Raw genomic sequence first — 18,578 nt, forward strand, 5'->3', positions numbered from 1 at the left:
TTTGTGGGTTTTGGCAGGGTGGCATTTCATGCAGACTCATTGCATTGGCAGCATTTGAGATTGCATTGTCAGGGGAACATGCTTATCGCCCTGGAGACCAGGCTTTCAACCCAAACAGTCTGTGATTAAAATTCTTATTGAGGGATTGCATCTGATATCCTCACTATCCTCCCCATGCAGACCCCCCCCCTCCCCCACCCAGGCCCTCCTAACTAAGTTCCTCTTATCTAATCATATCACGTGTTCCACACTGCTCAGCTCTCCATAACAACCAAACAACCACTGAAACATGAGATGCCAGTCAGATTGGCCCCGAAAAGATCCCTTTCAGATGTTATTTTTCATACAATACTTCATTATAAATTTAAAGTATTAAATGTGGGTGTTTCAGCTCCCCACAAAGATGGTACGTTGACCATAGAAACCATTAGAAAGAGTTAGAAAAAAATACATTATGCCGAGGTTCCATGAATTGGGGTAAAGGTAAGAGAGGAACAAACACACCAACACGGAGACACAGTAAGCCAGGCTACACTCTAAATTCCATGAGTCAAGAGAAGTCTCATGTCACCGTTTTAAATCAAATAAAGAACAAAGTTTAGACGCTTCCGAGCCCAAAAAGTTAAAACAGAAAAAGGTCAGACATAAATGAGGCCTAAAAACATAAAAGTATCTAAATACAGGAAATGAGTCATAGTAAGTCAATCATTGGGACTCCATCATCAGGGAGCTGATAGACCCCGAGGACCAGGGGTGATACATGGTACGGTGGAGACCTGTAGGTGTGTGAGTCAACCTCAGACTGTGTGTGTTTGTGTGAGTCTTTGGCTCAGTCCCTCAGGTCCGCATTGGGCCTGGTCCAGACCTCTGGCACACACAACAACCACTCTTTTATCTCTCTCCACTGGGTTCTCTCTGGATCACATGACTCCTCTGCATCTACTCCTTTATTTCTTCGTTATGTCCACCCGTTTCTTCTCCTTTTTCAAGCTCTGTCTTTCTCAGGCCTGAGTTCATTGCCTTCCCTCTGCCTCTTCGGTCCCCGTTCTTCCTCCGTGGCAGTATAAAGGGTGTAGGCCTAAGGCTCCTCCTCTCCTGTGGACACAGCCAGACGCATGGCCACAGACAGGTGGTCAGTGAGGCCGGCCAGCTGGGTGATGAAGCTAAACTCTTCAATGTCCTGCAGGTGGCAACAGAGAGTAGGTACATGACATCATTATAATTTCATAATACAACATTATGGGATTACAGATTAATTATATCACGTTATCATAATACTAGATTACAACGCAGCATATTTTAAATCATAATCCTCTGAGCCATTGTGCATAATGTCCTTCAAAATTTGGTTTATCTGAAAATGTATGTCACTCAGAATTCTTGCCATAGCTACATTTAATCACAAGGTGGCAGTTCAGTGCCATGATTCATAATGAGAAAAGCGAGATGTTGTTGAGCACAGATTTGCAATCTATGCAAATAAAGTAATTTGGTTTTCTAATCCTCTTTGACCCATAAACAAAATGTGATGAAAACACTGTCCTAACCCTTCTTTCCCAATTGATTTGATCTGGTCTTGATCAGCTGTGGTTCTGTTATGCTCAGTCTCCTTCTTTTGTGTGTTTCTACATCTCGACCTCCTTGGGATCTTGAGGGTATTTGGTCAATGAACGTACCATTTTCCAGTCCTGCTGCACTGCCTCACTGTAAAGGATGTAGTCGATCCTCCTCCCGTTGCCTTTCAGGGGGATCTTTCTGCCCTTCTGATTAGGACAGTGGTTTTTATTGGTGGGGAACACCAGGTATTCCTTCCTCCCCTCCTCATTCTCCATCACTCTGTCAATGGAAACAATCAACCACTTACGTAAAAACACCTTAAAATTGCAGCCCAAATAAATGCTTCACAGAGTTCAAGTAACACACACACATCTCAACATCAACTGTTCAGGGGAGGCTATGTGAATCAGGCCTTGATGGTCAAATTGTTGCAAAGAAACCACTACTAAAGGACACCAATAATAAGAAGAGACTTGCTTGGGCCAAGAAACATGAGCAATGGACATTAGACCGGTGGAAATTGGTTGTTTGGTCTGGAGTCCAAATTGGAGATTTTTGGTTCCAACCGCCTTGTCTTTGTGAGACGTGGTGTAGGTGAACTGATGATCTCCGCATGTGTATTTCCCACCATAAAGCATGGAGGGGGAGGTGTGGTGAGGTGGGGATGCTTTGCTTGTGACAATGTCAGTGATTTTTTTTAGAATTCAAGGCACACTTAACCAGCATGGCTACCATAGCATTCTGCAGCTATACGCCATCCCATCTGGTTTGGGCTTAGTGGGACTACAGTATCTTTTGTTTTTCAACATGACAATGACCTAACACACCTTCAGGCTGTGTAAGAGCTATATGACCAAGAAGGAGTGTGACGTAGAGCTGCATCAGATAACCTGGCCTCCACAATCCCTCGAATCCCTCGAACTCAACCAAATTGAGATGGTTTGGAACGAGTTGGACCATAGAATGAAAGGTGCTTCTACACCTGCATTGCTTGCTGTTTGGGGTTTTAGGCTGGGTTTCTGTACAGCACTTTGAGATATCAGCTGATGTACGAAGGGCTATATAAATACATTTGATTTGATTTGATTTGATTTGATTTGATTTGATTTGAAAGCAGCCAACAAGTACTCAGCATGTGTGGGAACTCCTTCAAGACTGCATTCTCGGTGAAGCCGACAGAATGCCAAGAGTGTGCAAAGCTGTCATCAAGGCAAAGGGTGGCTATTTGGTTACGACACTTGTTTGGTTACTACATGATTCCATATGTGTTATTTCATAGTTTTGATGTCTTCACTAATATTCTACAATGTAGAAAAAAGTCAAATAAAGAAAAACCCTTGAATGAGTAGGTGTTCTAAAACTTTTGATGGGTAGTATATAACCATAACGAAACTTTGACAACATTTTGAGAATGTTCTCAGAACGTTTTAAAAACTTTTTTTTTTACCAGTCAGGAAACCAAAAACACATGTTCCCACAATTTCCAAGGAACCAAAGGTGCGAGCTGGGTGCTATGTATTCTATGTACTACATGTTATTATTATTATTATGTCTTTGTGTGAGTTGATACCGGTTGTTTTACTTACTTTTGTAAACTCTCTGGTGAACTGACCTCCTCGTCATAAAGCCCACTGGTGTCCAGTAGTGTTCCTGTTAACACACACACACACACACACACACACACACACACACACACACACACACACACACACACACACACACACACACACACACACACACACACACACACACACACACACACACACACACACACACACACACACACACACACACACACACACACACACACACACACACACACACACACACACACACACACACACACACACACACACACACCTGGGTTAGAGAACAGCTGACAGGGAGGAATTTGAGTTCACCTGACCAATTTCGTAATCTGACAATGGATGGCAGCTCATAGAAACCTGTAGTTCTGAAGCCTGTCTTCTCTATAATTTCTCGAAAACTCAACAATAACACAAATGGATGAACTGTAGTTGGGCAAAAAAAAAGAACACTCCAGTATCTGCCTCCTCTGTGACATAACAGATCTCTCACCGGACCTCGAAAATGTTAATTTAGAGAATTGTGATCAGCAAACACATGTGTAGTAACAGTAATGAGGACCTCTGAGGACCTAGGCTTAGGCTAATGATGTCTCCCACAAGGAGGAGGGCGAGACAACATTTAAATGAGCAGTAGATGGGAAGGAGACCATGGTGACTCACAGTGATTAACATAACTCCCATATACAGTATCTACACATTGACTCTAGTGCACAATAAACTTGACTTGGTTGAATATACGCAAACATCCATCCTACTATCTCCCTGCCATCACAGCACATATCACTTTCCAAACATCACTGTGTGTCCTATTTCGCTACACCCGCAAAACATCTGCTAAATATGTGTATGTGACAAATGCAATTTGATTTGATTTGCTAATGTTCCTTCTCCTTTAGATTCAGTTCCAGGCCATCATTCTCCAGGTTTATGCCAGCATTGCTGATGTCTCATAATCTATTGTACTTATTTTGATCTGCACAATGTGTTCCCAGATTTGCTGCCAAAGAGACAAAGCCTAGTTCCCTGACACAAGCACACCCACTCCCACCAGTACCAGCCAAAACTCCTGTCCACTCACCCAGAGCCCATGGCTTGTCCTCCCCTGGCCCCAGGCGACACGGGTCCTTGTACTGCGTGAAGAGGGAATGCTGCTGCTCCAGTTTATCCTCTGAAATGGAGGGATAAGATGAGAAACAAAGAGGGGCTTGTCTGTCCAGATCCCCCAGTCATTAGTCCAGATACATGGAATGATAGGTACAACACCCAAACATACAATTTCTGCAGGATGTCAGAGAATAGAAGCTTTTCACACAGTCAAAGAACTAGCTACCTGAAGAGCAATTGTCGAAATTGAGGTCGCCGAGGACAACATCAAAGGCCACCTGGTCTTCCAGACCCTTCTCCTCTGAGGGGCGGGACGTTGCCTTGCGGAAATCCGTCCCCCACTCCAAGAGTAGATCCAACTGCTCACAACGCACAGCTGCATCTCCTAAAGGACGTAGAGAGAGAGACAGAGAGAGAGAGAAATAGGGGGGAGAGAGAGAGAGAGAGAGAGAGAGAGAGAGAGAGAGAGAGAGAGAGAGAGAGAGAGAGAGAGAGAGAGAGAGAGAGAGAGAGAGAGAGAGAGAGAGAGAGAGAGAGCGAGAGAGAAAGAGAGAGAGAGAGAGAGAGAGAGAGGGGGGGGGGTGGTTAGGAGGATGGAAATACAAAATGTGAGTGGCTTAGCTTTGGATGGGATTTTGGCTGAAGCACAAGGAAAGAGGGAGAAAAAATACATAGATTGTACTCAAACAGTATTTACAGCAGACTGCATACTGGTCACTATGGGCTGCTGGCTGGGGAATGGGGAGTCTCCCTGTGGCCAGCAAGAACGACCAAGCTACTAAACAGATCTGTGTGTGGGGAGAGCAGGGGTGGTCTGGAACCCTTGACAACATCTATTCAATGCTGATCATTTATGAGTCAACAAGACAATGAAAACATGGGTTATAAGCAGCAAAGGCCAAAATAAACAGAAGTAGAAGCAGAAATCACACACACACACACACACACCCGCGCACATTCACACACACACACACACACACACACACACACACACACACACACACACACACACACACACACACACACACACACACACACACACACACACACACACACACACACACACACACACACACACACACACACACACACACACACACACACACACACACACACACACACACACACACAGAGAACAAGCAGTAAGAGGGAGGGGAAAATGGGACATGAAAAACAAGCAGCTATGTGCCTCGTTGTAAAGATCAGTTTTGTACTGTGTAAAGCATCACCTAGAACATAATAAGGCCTCTCTTGTTCTCTCTTCCCTATATTTCATTTGTCTTTAGAAATAGCCCTTGTTCTATAGTTAGCCCAGTGAGCAGACTCTCAGAGGTGTAGGATGCTCCAAAAATAGCAGGGAGATATGTCTTTAAAAAAACGAGAACCAGAGACCAGGGACTTTAAATAGGCCTGACTCTTAAAACAGTTTGAGCCCCATCGCCATGGGAACAGAGCATGTGTGCAGAGCAAGTGTGTGGGTTTGATGCATCCATTTATCTGCTCTAAGGTAGAAAGCAGAGTAGGCTACTACAAACACACTATCCAATTTACACCATCTGTCTACTACTATTGTGTTCACAGACTCGTGTACAATCACTCAGATCTCTCCCCATCTCAGTCTGTCATCTCACTTGCTTCAATATCAAATCAAACTTTATTTGTCACATGCACCGAATAAAACAAGTGTAGACCTTACGATGAAATGCTTACTTACAAGCTCTTAACCAACAGTGCAGTTCAAGAAAGAGTTAAGAAAATATTGACCAAATAAAGTAAAAAACAAATTTAAAAAAGTAACAATAACGAGGCTATATACAGGGGTTACTGGTACAGAGTGAGTGTGCGGGGGTATGGGTTAGTTGAGGTAATTTGAACATAGCGGTAGGGTTGAAGTGGCTATGCATAGATAATAAACAGTGAGTAGCAGCAGTGTACAAAACAAATGTTGGGGAGGGGTGTCAATGTAAATAGTGTGGTGGCCATGTGATTCATTGTCAATAAAACAAAGGAGTTGATTGTGGATTACAGGAGACAGCAGAGAGAGCACGTCCCCATCCACATCGACAGGGCCGCAGTGGAGAGGGTCAAAAGCTTCAAGTTCCTTGGTGATGCACATCACCAAGGACCTGAAATGGTTCCACCGAATCTGTGGTGAAGAAGGCGCAACAGTGCCTCTTCAATCTCAGGAGGCTGAAGAAATTCGTCATGGCCCCTAAAACCCTCACAAACTGCTATAGATGCACCATTAAGAGCTTTCTTTCAGGCTGCATTACCGCCTGGTACGGCAACTGCACCACCCTCAACTGCATGGCTCTCCAGAAGGTGGTGCGTTCAGCCCAACTCATCACTTGGGGCACACTGCCTGCCTTCCAGGACATCTACAGCACCCGGTGTCATAGGAAGGCCAAGAAGCTCATCAAGGACCTCAGCCATCCGAGCAACAGCCTGTTCACCCTGCTCATCGAGCAGACGGCGACGGGTGTATCAAAGACGGGGACTGAGAGACTGAAAAACAGCTTCTATCTCCAGACCATCACACATTTGAACAGCCATCACCAGCAGGCCACCGCCCGGTACTCTGCCCGGCACCTTAGAGACTGCTGCCCCATGTATATAGAGACATTGAACACTGGTCACTTGAACAATGTTTACATACTATTTGACTTTATATGTATACAGTGCAGTGAAAAGTATTTGACCCTTTTCTGATTACTGAATGTTATTGTCACGCCCTGGTCGAAGTATTTTGTGTTTATCTTTATGTATTGGGTCAGGCCAGGGTGTGGCATGGGGTTTTTGTATTGTGGTGTGTTTTGCCTTGGGGTTTGGTGTGTATATATTGGGATTGTAGCTAGTGGGGTGATCTAGCAAGGTCTATGGCTGTCTGGAGTGGTTCTCAATGAGAGGCAGGTGTTTATCGTTGTCTCTGATTGGGAACCATATTTAGGCAGCCATATTCTTTGAGTTTGTCGTGGGTGATTGTCCTTAGTGTCCTTGCTCCTGGCTGTGTTAGTTTTCACTAGTATAGGCTGTTTCGGTTTTCATTACGTTCTTTGTTTTGTAGTGTTTGTATTTTAGATTCGTGTGACGTTTCTTTTGTTCATTAAACATGGATCGCAATCTACACGCTGCGTTTTGGTCCGACTCTCCTTCACCACACCTAGAAAACCGTTACAGTTATCCGATCTTCAACCAAAACCTATTAGATCAAGGGAACCTGAGTTTACAAATAACAACAAAATAATTATACTTATTTTATTATTTACTTTTAACAAAGTTAATGATGAATAAGTTGACTGTTTATAGATGTGATAAGTAGAGTTTAATTCGGGAGATGGTAACTCTTTAAAGAACCGCTCTCGTGGTGCCCCATATGAGTTCATTGTTACATGATTAATTTAATCAGGTAACAATTTAATATAGTTAGTTGATTAGATAAATAACAGTCTTCAGATTAATGTTAAAGTCAAGTCACACCAATACACAACATTATATACACACCTTTTATATTCATATCCTGTCCATACCGTCTATACACACCATTATAATTATACAGGTGAAGTCAGAAGTTTAAACTCAATTTTTCACAATTCCTGACATTTAATCAGACTAAAAATTCCCTAGTCTTAGGTCAGTTAGGATCACCAATTTATTTTAAGAATGTGAAATGTCAGAATAATAGTAGAGAGAATGATCTATTTCAGCTTTTATTTCTTTCATCACATTCCCAGTGGGTCAGAAGTGTACATACACTCAATTAGTATTTGGTGGTATTGCCTTTACATTGTTGAAATTGGGTCAAACATTTCGGGTAGCCTTCCACAAGCTTCTCACAATAAGTTGGGTGAATTTTGGCCCATTCCTCCTGACAGAGCCGGTGTAACTGAGTCAGGTTTGTAGGCCTCCTTTCTCGCACAGGCTTTTTCAGTTCTGCCCACAAATTTTTATTAGGATTGAGGTCAGGGCTTTGTGATGGCCACTCCAATACCTTGACTTTGTTGGTCTTAAGCCATTTTGCCACAACTTTGGAAGTATGCTTGGGGTCATTGTCCACTTGGAAGACCCATTTGCGACCAAGCTTTAACTTCCTGACTGATGTCTTGAGATGTTGCTTCAATATGTCCACATAATCCCCCCCCCCCCATGATGCCATCTATTTTGTGAAGTGCACCAGTCCCTCCTGCAGCAAAGCACCCCCACAACATGATGCTGCCACCCCCATGCTTCACGTTTGGGATGGTGTTCTCTGGCTTGCAAGCCTCCCTCAATTATTTTTTTGTTTTATCAGACCAGAGGACATTTCTCCAAAAAGTATGATCTTTGTCTCCATGTGCAGTTGCAAACCGTAGTCTGGCTTTTATATGCTGGTTTTGGAGCAGTGGCTTCTTCCTTTTTGAGAGGCCTTTCAGGTTATGTCGATATAGGACTCGTTTTTACTGTGGATAAAGATCATTTGTGCCTGTTTCCTCCAGCATTTTCACAAGGTCCTTTACTGTTGTTCTGGGATTGATTTGCACTTTTCGCACCAAAGTACATTAATCTCTAGGAGACAGAATGTGTCTCCTTCCTGAGCGGTATGACGGCTGTGTGGTCCAATGGCGTTTATACTTGTGTACTATTGTTTGTACAGATGAACGTGGTACCTTCAGGCATTTGGAAATTGCTCCCAAGGATGAACCAGACTTGTGGAGGTATACAATTTTCTTTATGAGGTCTTGGCTGATTTATTTTGATTTTCCCATGATGTCAAGCAAAGAGGTGCTGAGTTTAAAGTAGGCCTTGAAATACATCCACAGGTACACCTCCAATTGACTCAAATTATGTCAATTAGCCTATCAAAAGCTTCTAAAGCCATGACATCATTTTCTGGAATTTTCCAAGCTGTTTAAAGGCACAGTCAATTTAGTGTATGTAAACTTCTGACCCACTGAAATTGTGATACAGTGAGTTATAAGTGAAATAATCTGTAAACAATTGTTGGAAAAATTACTTGTCATGCACAAAGTAGATGTCCTAACCTACTTTCCAAAACTGTAGTTTATTAACAAGACATTTGTGGAGTGGTTGAAAAATGAGTTTTAATGACTCAAACCTAAGTGGATGTAAACTTCTCACTTCAACTGTATGTATATTCAGGAGTCTGACATTGCTGGTTTTGATATTTCAGATGTTTTAAAACATTTGGGATAATATGTGTATTGTTGTTTTATTGCTGTGTGTATATTACTGTATTATTGTATCTGCAAATCTGTGTACGTGACCAATAAACTTTGATTTGATTTGACTCTCAAACCCTTTTATATTTCCAAACATTTGTTCCATTTACCTCTGATACTCATATAAGACTACAGTGCCAGCATAGACCTATTCAGACAGTAGGGAGGAGAAGCTCAAATCCAATTAGCAAAGAAGCTCAAAAATGTATTGTGTGTGAGCATGTACTGTACTGTATACTGTAAACATAAAAATACCTTCAATGGCGTGTAGATGAGTGCAGGTGAGGTATCCCACAACTCTCTGCTCCTGATGGGAGGTTCCCACCTGCACCTGTAGAGAATAGGGAGAGAAAAATAGGAAGTTAAATATCTCTGACAACAAGCAGATTGGACAGTGAATTAGAAAATATTTAATACCACATAATATCATATATTAATGTAACCTGTACATCTGCAGACCTACTTCTGTCTCGATGCTTGTTGGATCAAATCCCTGAGCTGACAATGTAAAAATCTGTTGTTCTGCCCCAGAACAAGGCAGTTCTAGCCTCCTTTCTGCTCCTCACTTTCATTTCATTGGCCCAATCCAAAAACGATCACCCTCCCTCCCTCCCTCCCTCCCTCCCTCCCCCTCCCCCTCCCTCCCTCCCTCCCCCTCCCTCCCTCCCCCTCCCTCCCTCCCTCCCTCCCTCCCTCCCTCCCTCCCTCCCTCCCTCCCCCTCCCTCCCTCCCTCCCTCCCTTACTCTGACATTGTCCCTGTTTGAAATCCCCTCAGTGGAGATAGTCTGTTCGTCACTGTTTCGATTTACAGGCCTGAATTGACCATAGAAACACTGATGATCCTGGAATGAATGGAGAGGCTTTTACTGCAGATTACACTGGGCCTGTGAGCCCGGGCCAAAAAATGTTATACTGAATGGATTGACTGGTGCTTTTGAGTGTCAGGGGCAGGTGGACCACACAGTTGGGTGCAGTTAATAGGGATGGACTACAATATTCTATTGAGTGGGTTGGAAATGTGCAGTGTTTTGAAGTGTTACCTAGTGTCAGAAAAGATCCATCTAAAGACCTTTCAGGACTTGTTCAATATATCTCTGTCATCAGGGCGATTGCAGGTTTGATTAGATTTGATTACAGTGTGTTCAAGCTCTCTGTTCAGTCACTGTGCAGTCATCCAGTCACTGTATCGCAGTCTTGGCTTGTTTCTCACTGACAAGGGCCTCATAGAAAACGCATAGGACCACAATAAAGCCTTAGCCAAATTAGCGAGACTTTAAAATGAAATGCAAGGGTTAAGTTTTAGACAACAACATAATACATTCTGTGACATTTTTTCCCTCCACAGAGATTTGGAGCCATCCTCTGCCCACTTGGCCTGACACATGCACTGTACATTCCCTGACCCAGTCTGTAGAGCAGCTCCCTTTCCAACTCTCTTACCCTCTGTTCCTGTTCCCCATTCTCTCTCTCTCTCTCTCTTTCACTTCTCTCTCTTTCTCTGCCTGTGTCCCTGTGTATGAATATTTCAGAGGCTTATCCATGCTTGGGTAGCCGTGTGCTCTAAAACTGACAACAGGCCTGAAGGGAATCATGGTCATGTGTCTAGGTCCGCTTGTGTGTGTGTGCATGTGCGGGTGTGTGCGCGCTGTTTGTGTTTGTGCTTTACATAGGCTACATGTTAGAAAATAAATTAATCATAATGATGATTATGAAAATCAGAATTCCTTGCATCTTGAGTAAACTAGTAGCAGGGTAAAAGTTCAATGTGAACCCAAAAGACAAGATACACTATACAGTTGAAGTCGGAAGTTAACATACAGTTAGGTTGGAGTTATTAAAACTCATTTTTCAACCACTCCACAAATTTCTTGTTTACAAACTATAGCTTTGGCAAGTCGGTTAGGACATTTGTGCATGACACAAGTAATTTTTCCAACAATTTTTTACAGACAGATTATTTCACTTATAATTCACTGTATCACAATTCCAGTGGGTCAGAGGTTTACATGCACTAAGTTGACTGTGCCTTTAAACAGCTTGGAAAATTCCAGAGAAAGATGTCATGGCTTTAGAAGCTTCTGATAGGCTAATTGACATCAGTTGAGTCAATTGGAGGTGTACCTGTGGATGTATTTCAAGGTCTATCTTCAGACTCAGTGCCTCTTTGCTTGACATCATGGGAAAATAAAAAGAAATCAGCCAAGACCTCATTAAAAAAATTGTAGACCTTCACAAGTCTAGTTCATCCTTGGGACCAATTTCCAAACGCCTGAAGGTACCACGTTTATCTGTACAAACAATAGTATGTATAGAAAGTATAAACACCACGGGACCACGCAGCCGTCATACCGCTCACAAAGGAGACACGTTCTGTCTACTAGAGATAAACATACTTTGGTGCAAAAAGTGCAAATCGATCCCAGAACAACAGCAAAAGACCTTATGAAGATGCTGGAGGAAACAGGTACAAAAGTATCAATATCCACAGTAAAACGGGTCCTATTTCGACATAACCTGAAAGGCCGCTCAGCAAGAAAGAAGCCACTGCTCCAAAACCGGCATAAAAAAGCCAGACTACGGTTTACAACTGCACATGGAGACAAAGATAGTACTTTTTGGAGAAATGTCCTCTGGTCTGATGAAACAAAAATAGAACTGTTTGGCCATAATGACCATCGTTATGTTTGGAGGAAAAAGGGGGAGGCTTGCAAGCCAAAGAACACCATCCCAACCGTGAAGCACGGGGTGGCAGCATAATGTTGTGTGGGCGTTGTGGAGGTGCTTAGCTGCAGGAAGGTCTGGTGCACTTCACAAAATAGATGGCATCATAAGGGGGGATATTCTGTGGATATAAGAAAGCAGCATCTCAAGACATCAGTCAGGAAGTTAAAGCTTGGTCGCAAATGGGTCTTCCAAATGGACAATGACCCCAAACATACTTCCAAAGTTGTGGCAAAATGGCTTATTAAGGACAACAAAGTCAAGGTATTGGAGTGGCCATCACAAAGCCCTGACCTCAATCCTAACAAAACTTTGTGGGCAGAACTGAAAAAGCCTGTGCGAGCAAGGAGGCCTCCAAACCTGACTCAGTTACACCAGCTCTGTCAGGAGCAATGGGCCAAATTTCACCCAACTTATTGTGGGAAGCTTGTGGAAGGCTACCCGAAACGTTTGACCCAAGTTCAACAATTTGAAGGCAATGCTACCAAATACTAATTGAGTGTATGTAAACCTCTGACTCACTGGGAATGTGATGAAATAAATAAAAGCTGAAATAAATCATTCTCTCTACTATTACTCTGACATTTCACATTCTTAAAATAAAGTGGTTATCCTAACTGATCTAAGACAGGGAATCGTTACTAGGATTAAATGTCAGGAATTGTGAAAAACTGAGTTGAAATGTATTTGGCTTGGGTTCGAGTCCAGGCTCTGTCGCAGCCGGCCGCGACCGGTAGGTCCATGGGGCGACGCACAATTGGCCTAGCGTCGTCTGAGTTAGGGAGGGTTTGGCTGGTAGGGATATCCCTGTCTCATCGTGTACTAGTGACTCCTGTGGCGGGCCGGGCGCAGTGCATGCTGACCAGGTCGCCAAGTGCACGGTGTTTCCTCCGACACATTGGTGCGGCCGGCTTCCGGGTTGGATGCGCGCTGTGTTAAGAAGCAGTGCGGCTTGGTTGGGTTGTGTTTCGGAGGACGCAAGGCTTTCGACCTTCGTCTCTCCCGAGCCTGTACAGGAGTTGTAGCGATGAGACAAGATCGTAACTACTAACAATTGGATACAACAAAATTGGGGAGAAAAGGGGATAAAATTCACCAAATGTATTTTATTTGGCTAAGGTGTATGTACATTTCTGACTTCAACTGTATATACAAAAGTATGTAGACAGCCCTTCAAGTTAGTGGATTCGGCTATGTCAGCCACACCCGTTGCTTACAGGTGTATAAAATCGAGCACACAGCCATGCAATCTCCATAGACAAACATAACAGTAGAATTGCCTTACCGAAGAGCTCAGTGACTTTCAACGTGGCATCATCGTAGGATGCCACCTTTCCAACACGCCAGTTTGTCACATTTCTGCCCTGCTAGAGCTGCCCCGGGAAACTATAAGCGCTCTTATTGTGAAGTGGGAATGTCGTGGAGCAGCAACAGCTCAGCCACGAAGCCACACAAGCTCACAGAACAGGAGTGTTGTGTGCTGAAGCACGTAGCATGTAAAAATTGGTCTGTCCTCGGTTGCAACACTCACTACCGAGTTCCAAACTACCTCTGGAAGCAACGTCAGCACAAGAACTGTTTGTCGGGAGCTTCATAAATGGGTTTCAATGGCTGAATCGAAGAAAGTCCCCACAGCAAAGTTCCAACCTCTAGTGGAAAGCCTTCCCAGAAGAGTGACCGGTAGGTCCATGGGGCGACGCACAATTGGCCTAGCGTCGTCTGAGTTAGGGAGGGTTTGGCTGGTAGGGATATCCCTGTCTCATCGTGTACTAGTGACTCCTGTGGCGGGCCGGGCGCAGTGCATGCTGACCAGGTCGCCAAGTGCACGGTGTTTCCTCCGACACATTGGTGCGGCCGGCTTCCGGGTTGGATGCGCGCTGTGTTAAGAAGCAGTGCGGCTTGGTTGGGTTGTGTTTCGGAGGACGCAAGGCTTTCGACCTTCGTCTCTCCCGAGCCTGTACAGGAGTTGTAGCGATGAGACAAGATCGTAACTACTAACAATTGGATACAACAAAATTGGGGAGAAAAGGGGATAAAATTCACCAAATGTATTTTATTTGGCTAAGGTGTATGTACATTTCTGACTTCAACTGTATATACAAAAGTATGTAGACAGCCCTTCAAGTTAGTGGATTCGGCTATGTCAGCCACACCCGTTGCTTACAGGTGTATAAAATCGAGCACACAGCCATGCAATCTCCATAGACAAACATAACAGTAGAATTGCCTTACCGAAGAGCTCAGTGACTTTCAACGTGGCATCATCGTAGGATGCCACCTTTCCAACACGCCAGTTTGTCACATTTCTGCCCTGCTAGAGCTGCCCCGGGAAACTATAAGCGCTCTTATTGTGAAGTGGGAATGTCGTGGAGCAGCAACAGCTCAGCCACGAAGCCACACAAGCTCACAGAACAGGAGTGTTGTGTGCTGAAGCACGTAGCATGTAAAAATTGGTCTGTCCTCGGTTGCAACACTCACTACCGAGTTCCAAACTACCTCTGGAAGCAACGTCAGCACAAGAACTGTTTGTCGGGAGCTTCATAAATGGGTTTCAATGGCTGAATCGAAGAAAGTCCCCACAGCAAAGTTCCAACCTCTAGCGGAAAGCCTTCCCAGAAGAGCAGAGGCTGTTATAGCAGCAAACGGGGGACCAACTCCATATTACTGCCCATGATTTTGGAATGAGATGTTCGACGAGCAGGTGTCCAGATACCTTTGGTCATGTAGTTTATGTGACCCACTTTAAATTCTCCTGCAACCAGACCTTTTTCTCTCTCAGCATGGAGGCTAGAGAGAGGAGCCAAGACCTCTACTGTGCCCCATTACTGTGTCCAATGCTTAAATAGACTTTCACGTCAACACAGCCAGAGTAAAAGCAAGTCCCTTTATCCCCAGGAAGGAAGGTAATTTATATCAACAAATGGAGTCGACCTCAGCACTGAAAGGAGTTCTTGGTCATTAAAAGCAAAGGGAGAAGCTAAGGTTTATTTCTTTCATTGATTTCCATTCAATGTGTACTTTGAGTGGGCCTGCTTTAAGGTTCTCTCTGTAATGTATTCAAACTCCACACAAACAGGCACAAGCATGCACAAAGATGCACGCTCTCTCGCACGCATGCACACACACTCACTCACACACTCCTCCTTCAACCTTGCACTTTGTGGTTTTAAATAATAATAAGAGGGATAAATGTTGAGACCGAAAGGCTTTAATTACTGGGTTGCTCTTCAGGGAGACATTTTTAATTAATTGTGTATCTCTACACACCCTCCCTCCCTCCCTCCCTCCCTCCCTCCCTCCCTCCCTCCCTCCCTCCCTCCCTCCCTCCCTCCCTCCCTCCCTCCCTCCCTCCCTCCCTCCCTCCCTCCCTCCCTCACCTCTTCCTCCCTCCCTCCCTCCCTCCCTCCCTCCCTCCCTCCCTCCCTCCCTCCCTCCCTCCCTCCCCCTCCCTCCCTCCCTCCCTCCCTCCCTCCCTCCCTCCCTCCCTCCCTCCCTCCCTCCCTCCCTCCCTCCCTCCCTCCCTCCCTCCCTCACTGTATCTCTTCCTCCCTTTCACCCTTCTTCCATTTTCCTCCGGAGCTCATGTCTTTGTCATGTCTGAGTTTGTCACTTTGTATTGCAAATGAAATCTGCCACTTACACTTCATGTAGGTCTGCTAAGAAAGAAAAATTACCATGTGGTTTGATAATGTTTGTTTGGTCACAAGACTCCCAATCTTGCAGAGAAAGACCCCTTGGATACATAATTATTTCTAAAGACTACTAGTCTGTGGGGTCAAGCTGCACGAGGACCCTGAAGCTAAGGGTCAGTCCTACAAGAGCTCTGGAGAGAGTGAGATGATGACCCAGAATGACCCTATGGAGGAGGGAGGCACATAGAGGCAAAGCCATTGGAGCTTGTTATCTGAATCAATAAGCAGCAGGGGGAGGTATGGTTGTAAGAGTGGAGGAACTAAAAGGTGCATACAGAACTTAGCAGGGTTGTTGTCAGCCAGCATCTCCAAGACCCATCATGACCTTCAGGCTGAGAACTGCTGAGCTGCCCCAGCAGGACCTGGAGCCCAGCCAGAACCAGGGATGCATCCCAAATGGCACCAAGTGAATAGGCTGCCATTTGGGACACAACCCCAGACACAGCCCCAGCCAGACAGCCCCAGTTACACAACTACAGCCACACAGCCCTTGTCCCAGCCACACAGCCCTAGCCCTAGCCACATAGCCCTAACCCTAGCCCCAGCCACATAGCCCTAGCCCTAGCCCCAGCCCCAGCCACATCCCCAGCCACACAGACCTAGCCCCAGCCCTAGTCCTAGTCCCAGCCCTAGCCCCAGCCACAGCCCCAGCCCTATCCCCAGCCACATAGCCCTAGCCCTAGCCCCAGCCCCAGCCCTAGCTCCAGTCACACAGCCCCAGCCTTGTAGCCCTAACCTCGCAGGTTAGTGATCAATGAACCCAAACTCTGTTTTGCTCTGCTTGTCATCAGTCTCCCCAATGGAGCCTCGTCAGTCACCTGCAGCTCACGGCATGGCACTGCCACACTAGAAAACGACTGAAGCTCACTGATGAAAATGGGTTAGACTAGCTAAATATGACTTAATTCATGTTCTGAAATAGCAGAGGTCTGTAGTTCTGGAGCAACTCGAAAGCCCAAAAAGAGCTATAACAGAAGATTATCCTTAAAAATATGAAATATTCTACAATTTGTTCCTGTTGCCCTGTGCTAATTCACATTTGAACCCCTTGTTTTAGTACTTAATAAATACGGTCACAGTATAAATAGCCCACAAAATTATAATCAAAGACATGCTGTAGGCTAGATATGGGAATAGCATCGTAGAATAATAGTGAAGACATCAAAACTATGAAATAACACATGGAATTATGTAGTAACCAAAATATATATATTTTATATTTGAGATTCTTCAAAGTAGCCACCCTTTGCCTTGATGACAGCTTTGCACACTTTTGGCATTCTCTAAACTAGCTTCACCTGGAATGTTTTTTCAACAGTCTTGAAGGAGTTCCCACATATGCTAAGCACTTGCTGGCTGCTTTTCCTTCACTCTGCAGGCCAACTCATTCCAAACCATCTCAATTTGGTTAAGATCGGGTGATTGTGGAGGCCAGGTCATCTGATGCAGCACTCCATCACTCTCCTTCTTGGTCAATTAGCAATTACACAGCCTGGAGGTGTGTTTTGGGTCATTGTCCTGTTGAAAAACAAATTATACTGTAGTCCCACTAAGCCCAAACCAGATGGGATGGCGTATCGCTGCAGAATGCTGTGGTAGCCATGCTGGTTAAGTGTGCCTTGAATTCTAAATAAATCACTGACAGTGTCACCAGCAAAGTACCCCCACATCATCACCCCTCCTCCTCCATGCCTCACGGTGGGAACAACACATGCAGAGATAATCCGTTCACCTACTCTGCGTCTCACAAAGACACAGCGGTTGGCCCAAGCAAGTCTCTTCTTCTTATTGGTGTCCTTTCGCACTGGTTTCTTTGCAGCAATTTGACCATGAAGGCAATTATTCACTCAGTCTTCTCTGGTGAGTTGGTGTTGAGATGTGTCTGTTACTTTAACTCTGTGAAGCATTTATTTGGGCTGCAATTTCTGAGGCTGGTAACTCTAATGAACTTATCCTCTGCAGCAGAGGTAACTCTGGGTCTTCCTTTCCTGTGGCGGTCCTCATCAGAACCAGTTTCCTCAGAGGGCTTGATGGATTTTGCTACTGCACTTGAGGAAACTTTCAAAGTTCTTTAAATGTTCCGCATTGACTGACCTTCATGTCTTAAAGTAATGATGGACTGTTGTTTCTCTTTGCTCATTTTAACTGTTCTTGCCATAATATGGATTTGGTCTTTTGCCAAATCTTCTGTATACCACCCCTACCTTGTCACAACACAACTGATTGGCTCAAATGCATTAAGAAGGAAAGATATTCCACAAATTAACTTTTAACAAGGCACAACTGTTAATCGAAATGCATTCCAGGTGGCTACCCCATGAAGCTGGTTGAGAGAATGCCAAGAGTGTGCAAAGCTGTCATCAAGGCAAAGGGTGGCTACTTTGAAGAATCTCAAATATAAAATGTATTTTGATTTGTTTAACACTTTTGGTTACTACATGATTCCATATGTGTTATTTCCTAGTGTTGATGTCTTCACTATTATTCTACAATGTAGAAAATAGTAAGAATAAAGAAAAACCCTTTGAGTGGGTGTGTCCAAACTTTTGACTGGTCCTGTATCTGCAACCCTCAAATGAAAAATAAGGTCTACAGTTATGTATTATTTAATTTGAGACTGAATAAAAAAAGGGCATTTATTTTTTCCTGGTCTCTGCAAAAAAAATTGCTAGAGAGATTTTCAACTTTCATTTACCCC

The 18,578-nt window shown here is 44.3% G+C and overlaps 1 protein-coding gene across 2 annotated transcripts in view; it reads right to left on the reverse strand.

Annotated features, from left to right (window-relative positions):
- Positions 1-206: 206 nt before the first annotated feature.
- LOC124037916 (sphingomyelin phosphodiesterase 3-like) overlaps positions 207-18,578 on the reverse strand; it is a 36,651-nt gene continuing 18,279 nt past the window's right edge. For both annotated transcript variants that reach the window (XM_046353169.1, XM_046353179.1), the window contains exons 3-8: positions 9,722-9,797; positions 4,477-4,635; positions 4,225-4,314; positions 3,144-3,207; positions 1,677-1,836; positions 207-1,180 (exon numbers count right to left, since the gene is read on the reverse strand). In XM_046353169.1, the coding sequence (XP_046209125.1) occupies positions 1,079-1,180; positions 1,677-1,836; positions 3,144-3,207; positions 4,225-4,314; positions 4,477-4,635; positions 9,722-9,797 (651 nt within the window). In that variant the 3' untranslated portion in view covers positions 207-1,078. The remainder of the gene's footprint in view (positions 1,181-1,676; positions 1,837-3,143; positions 3,208-4,224; positions 4,315-4,476; positions 4,636-9,721; positions 9,798-18,578) is intronic.

Source organism: Oncorhynchus gorbuscha, linkage group LG01, assembly GCF_021184085.1.
Source record: "Oncorhynchus gorbuscha isolate QuinsamMale2020 ecotype Even-year linkage group LG01, OgorEven_v1.0, whole genome shotgun sequence".
In the NCBI taxonomy this organism is placed as follows: Eukaryota; Metazoa; Chordata; class Actinopteri; order Salmoniformes; family Salmonidae; genus Oncorhynchus; species Oncorhynchus gorbuscha.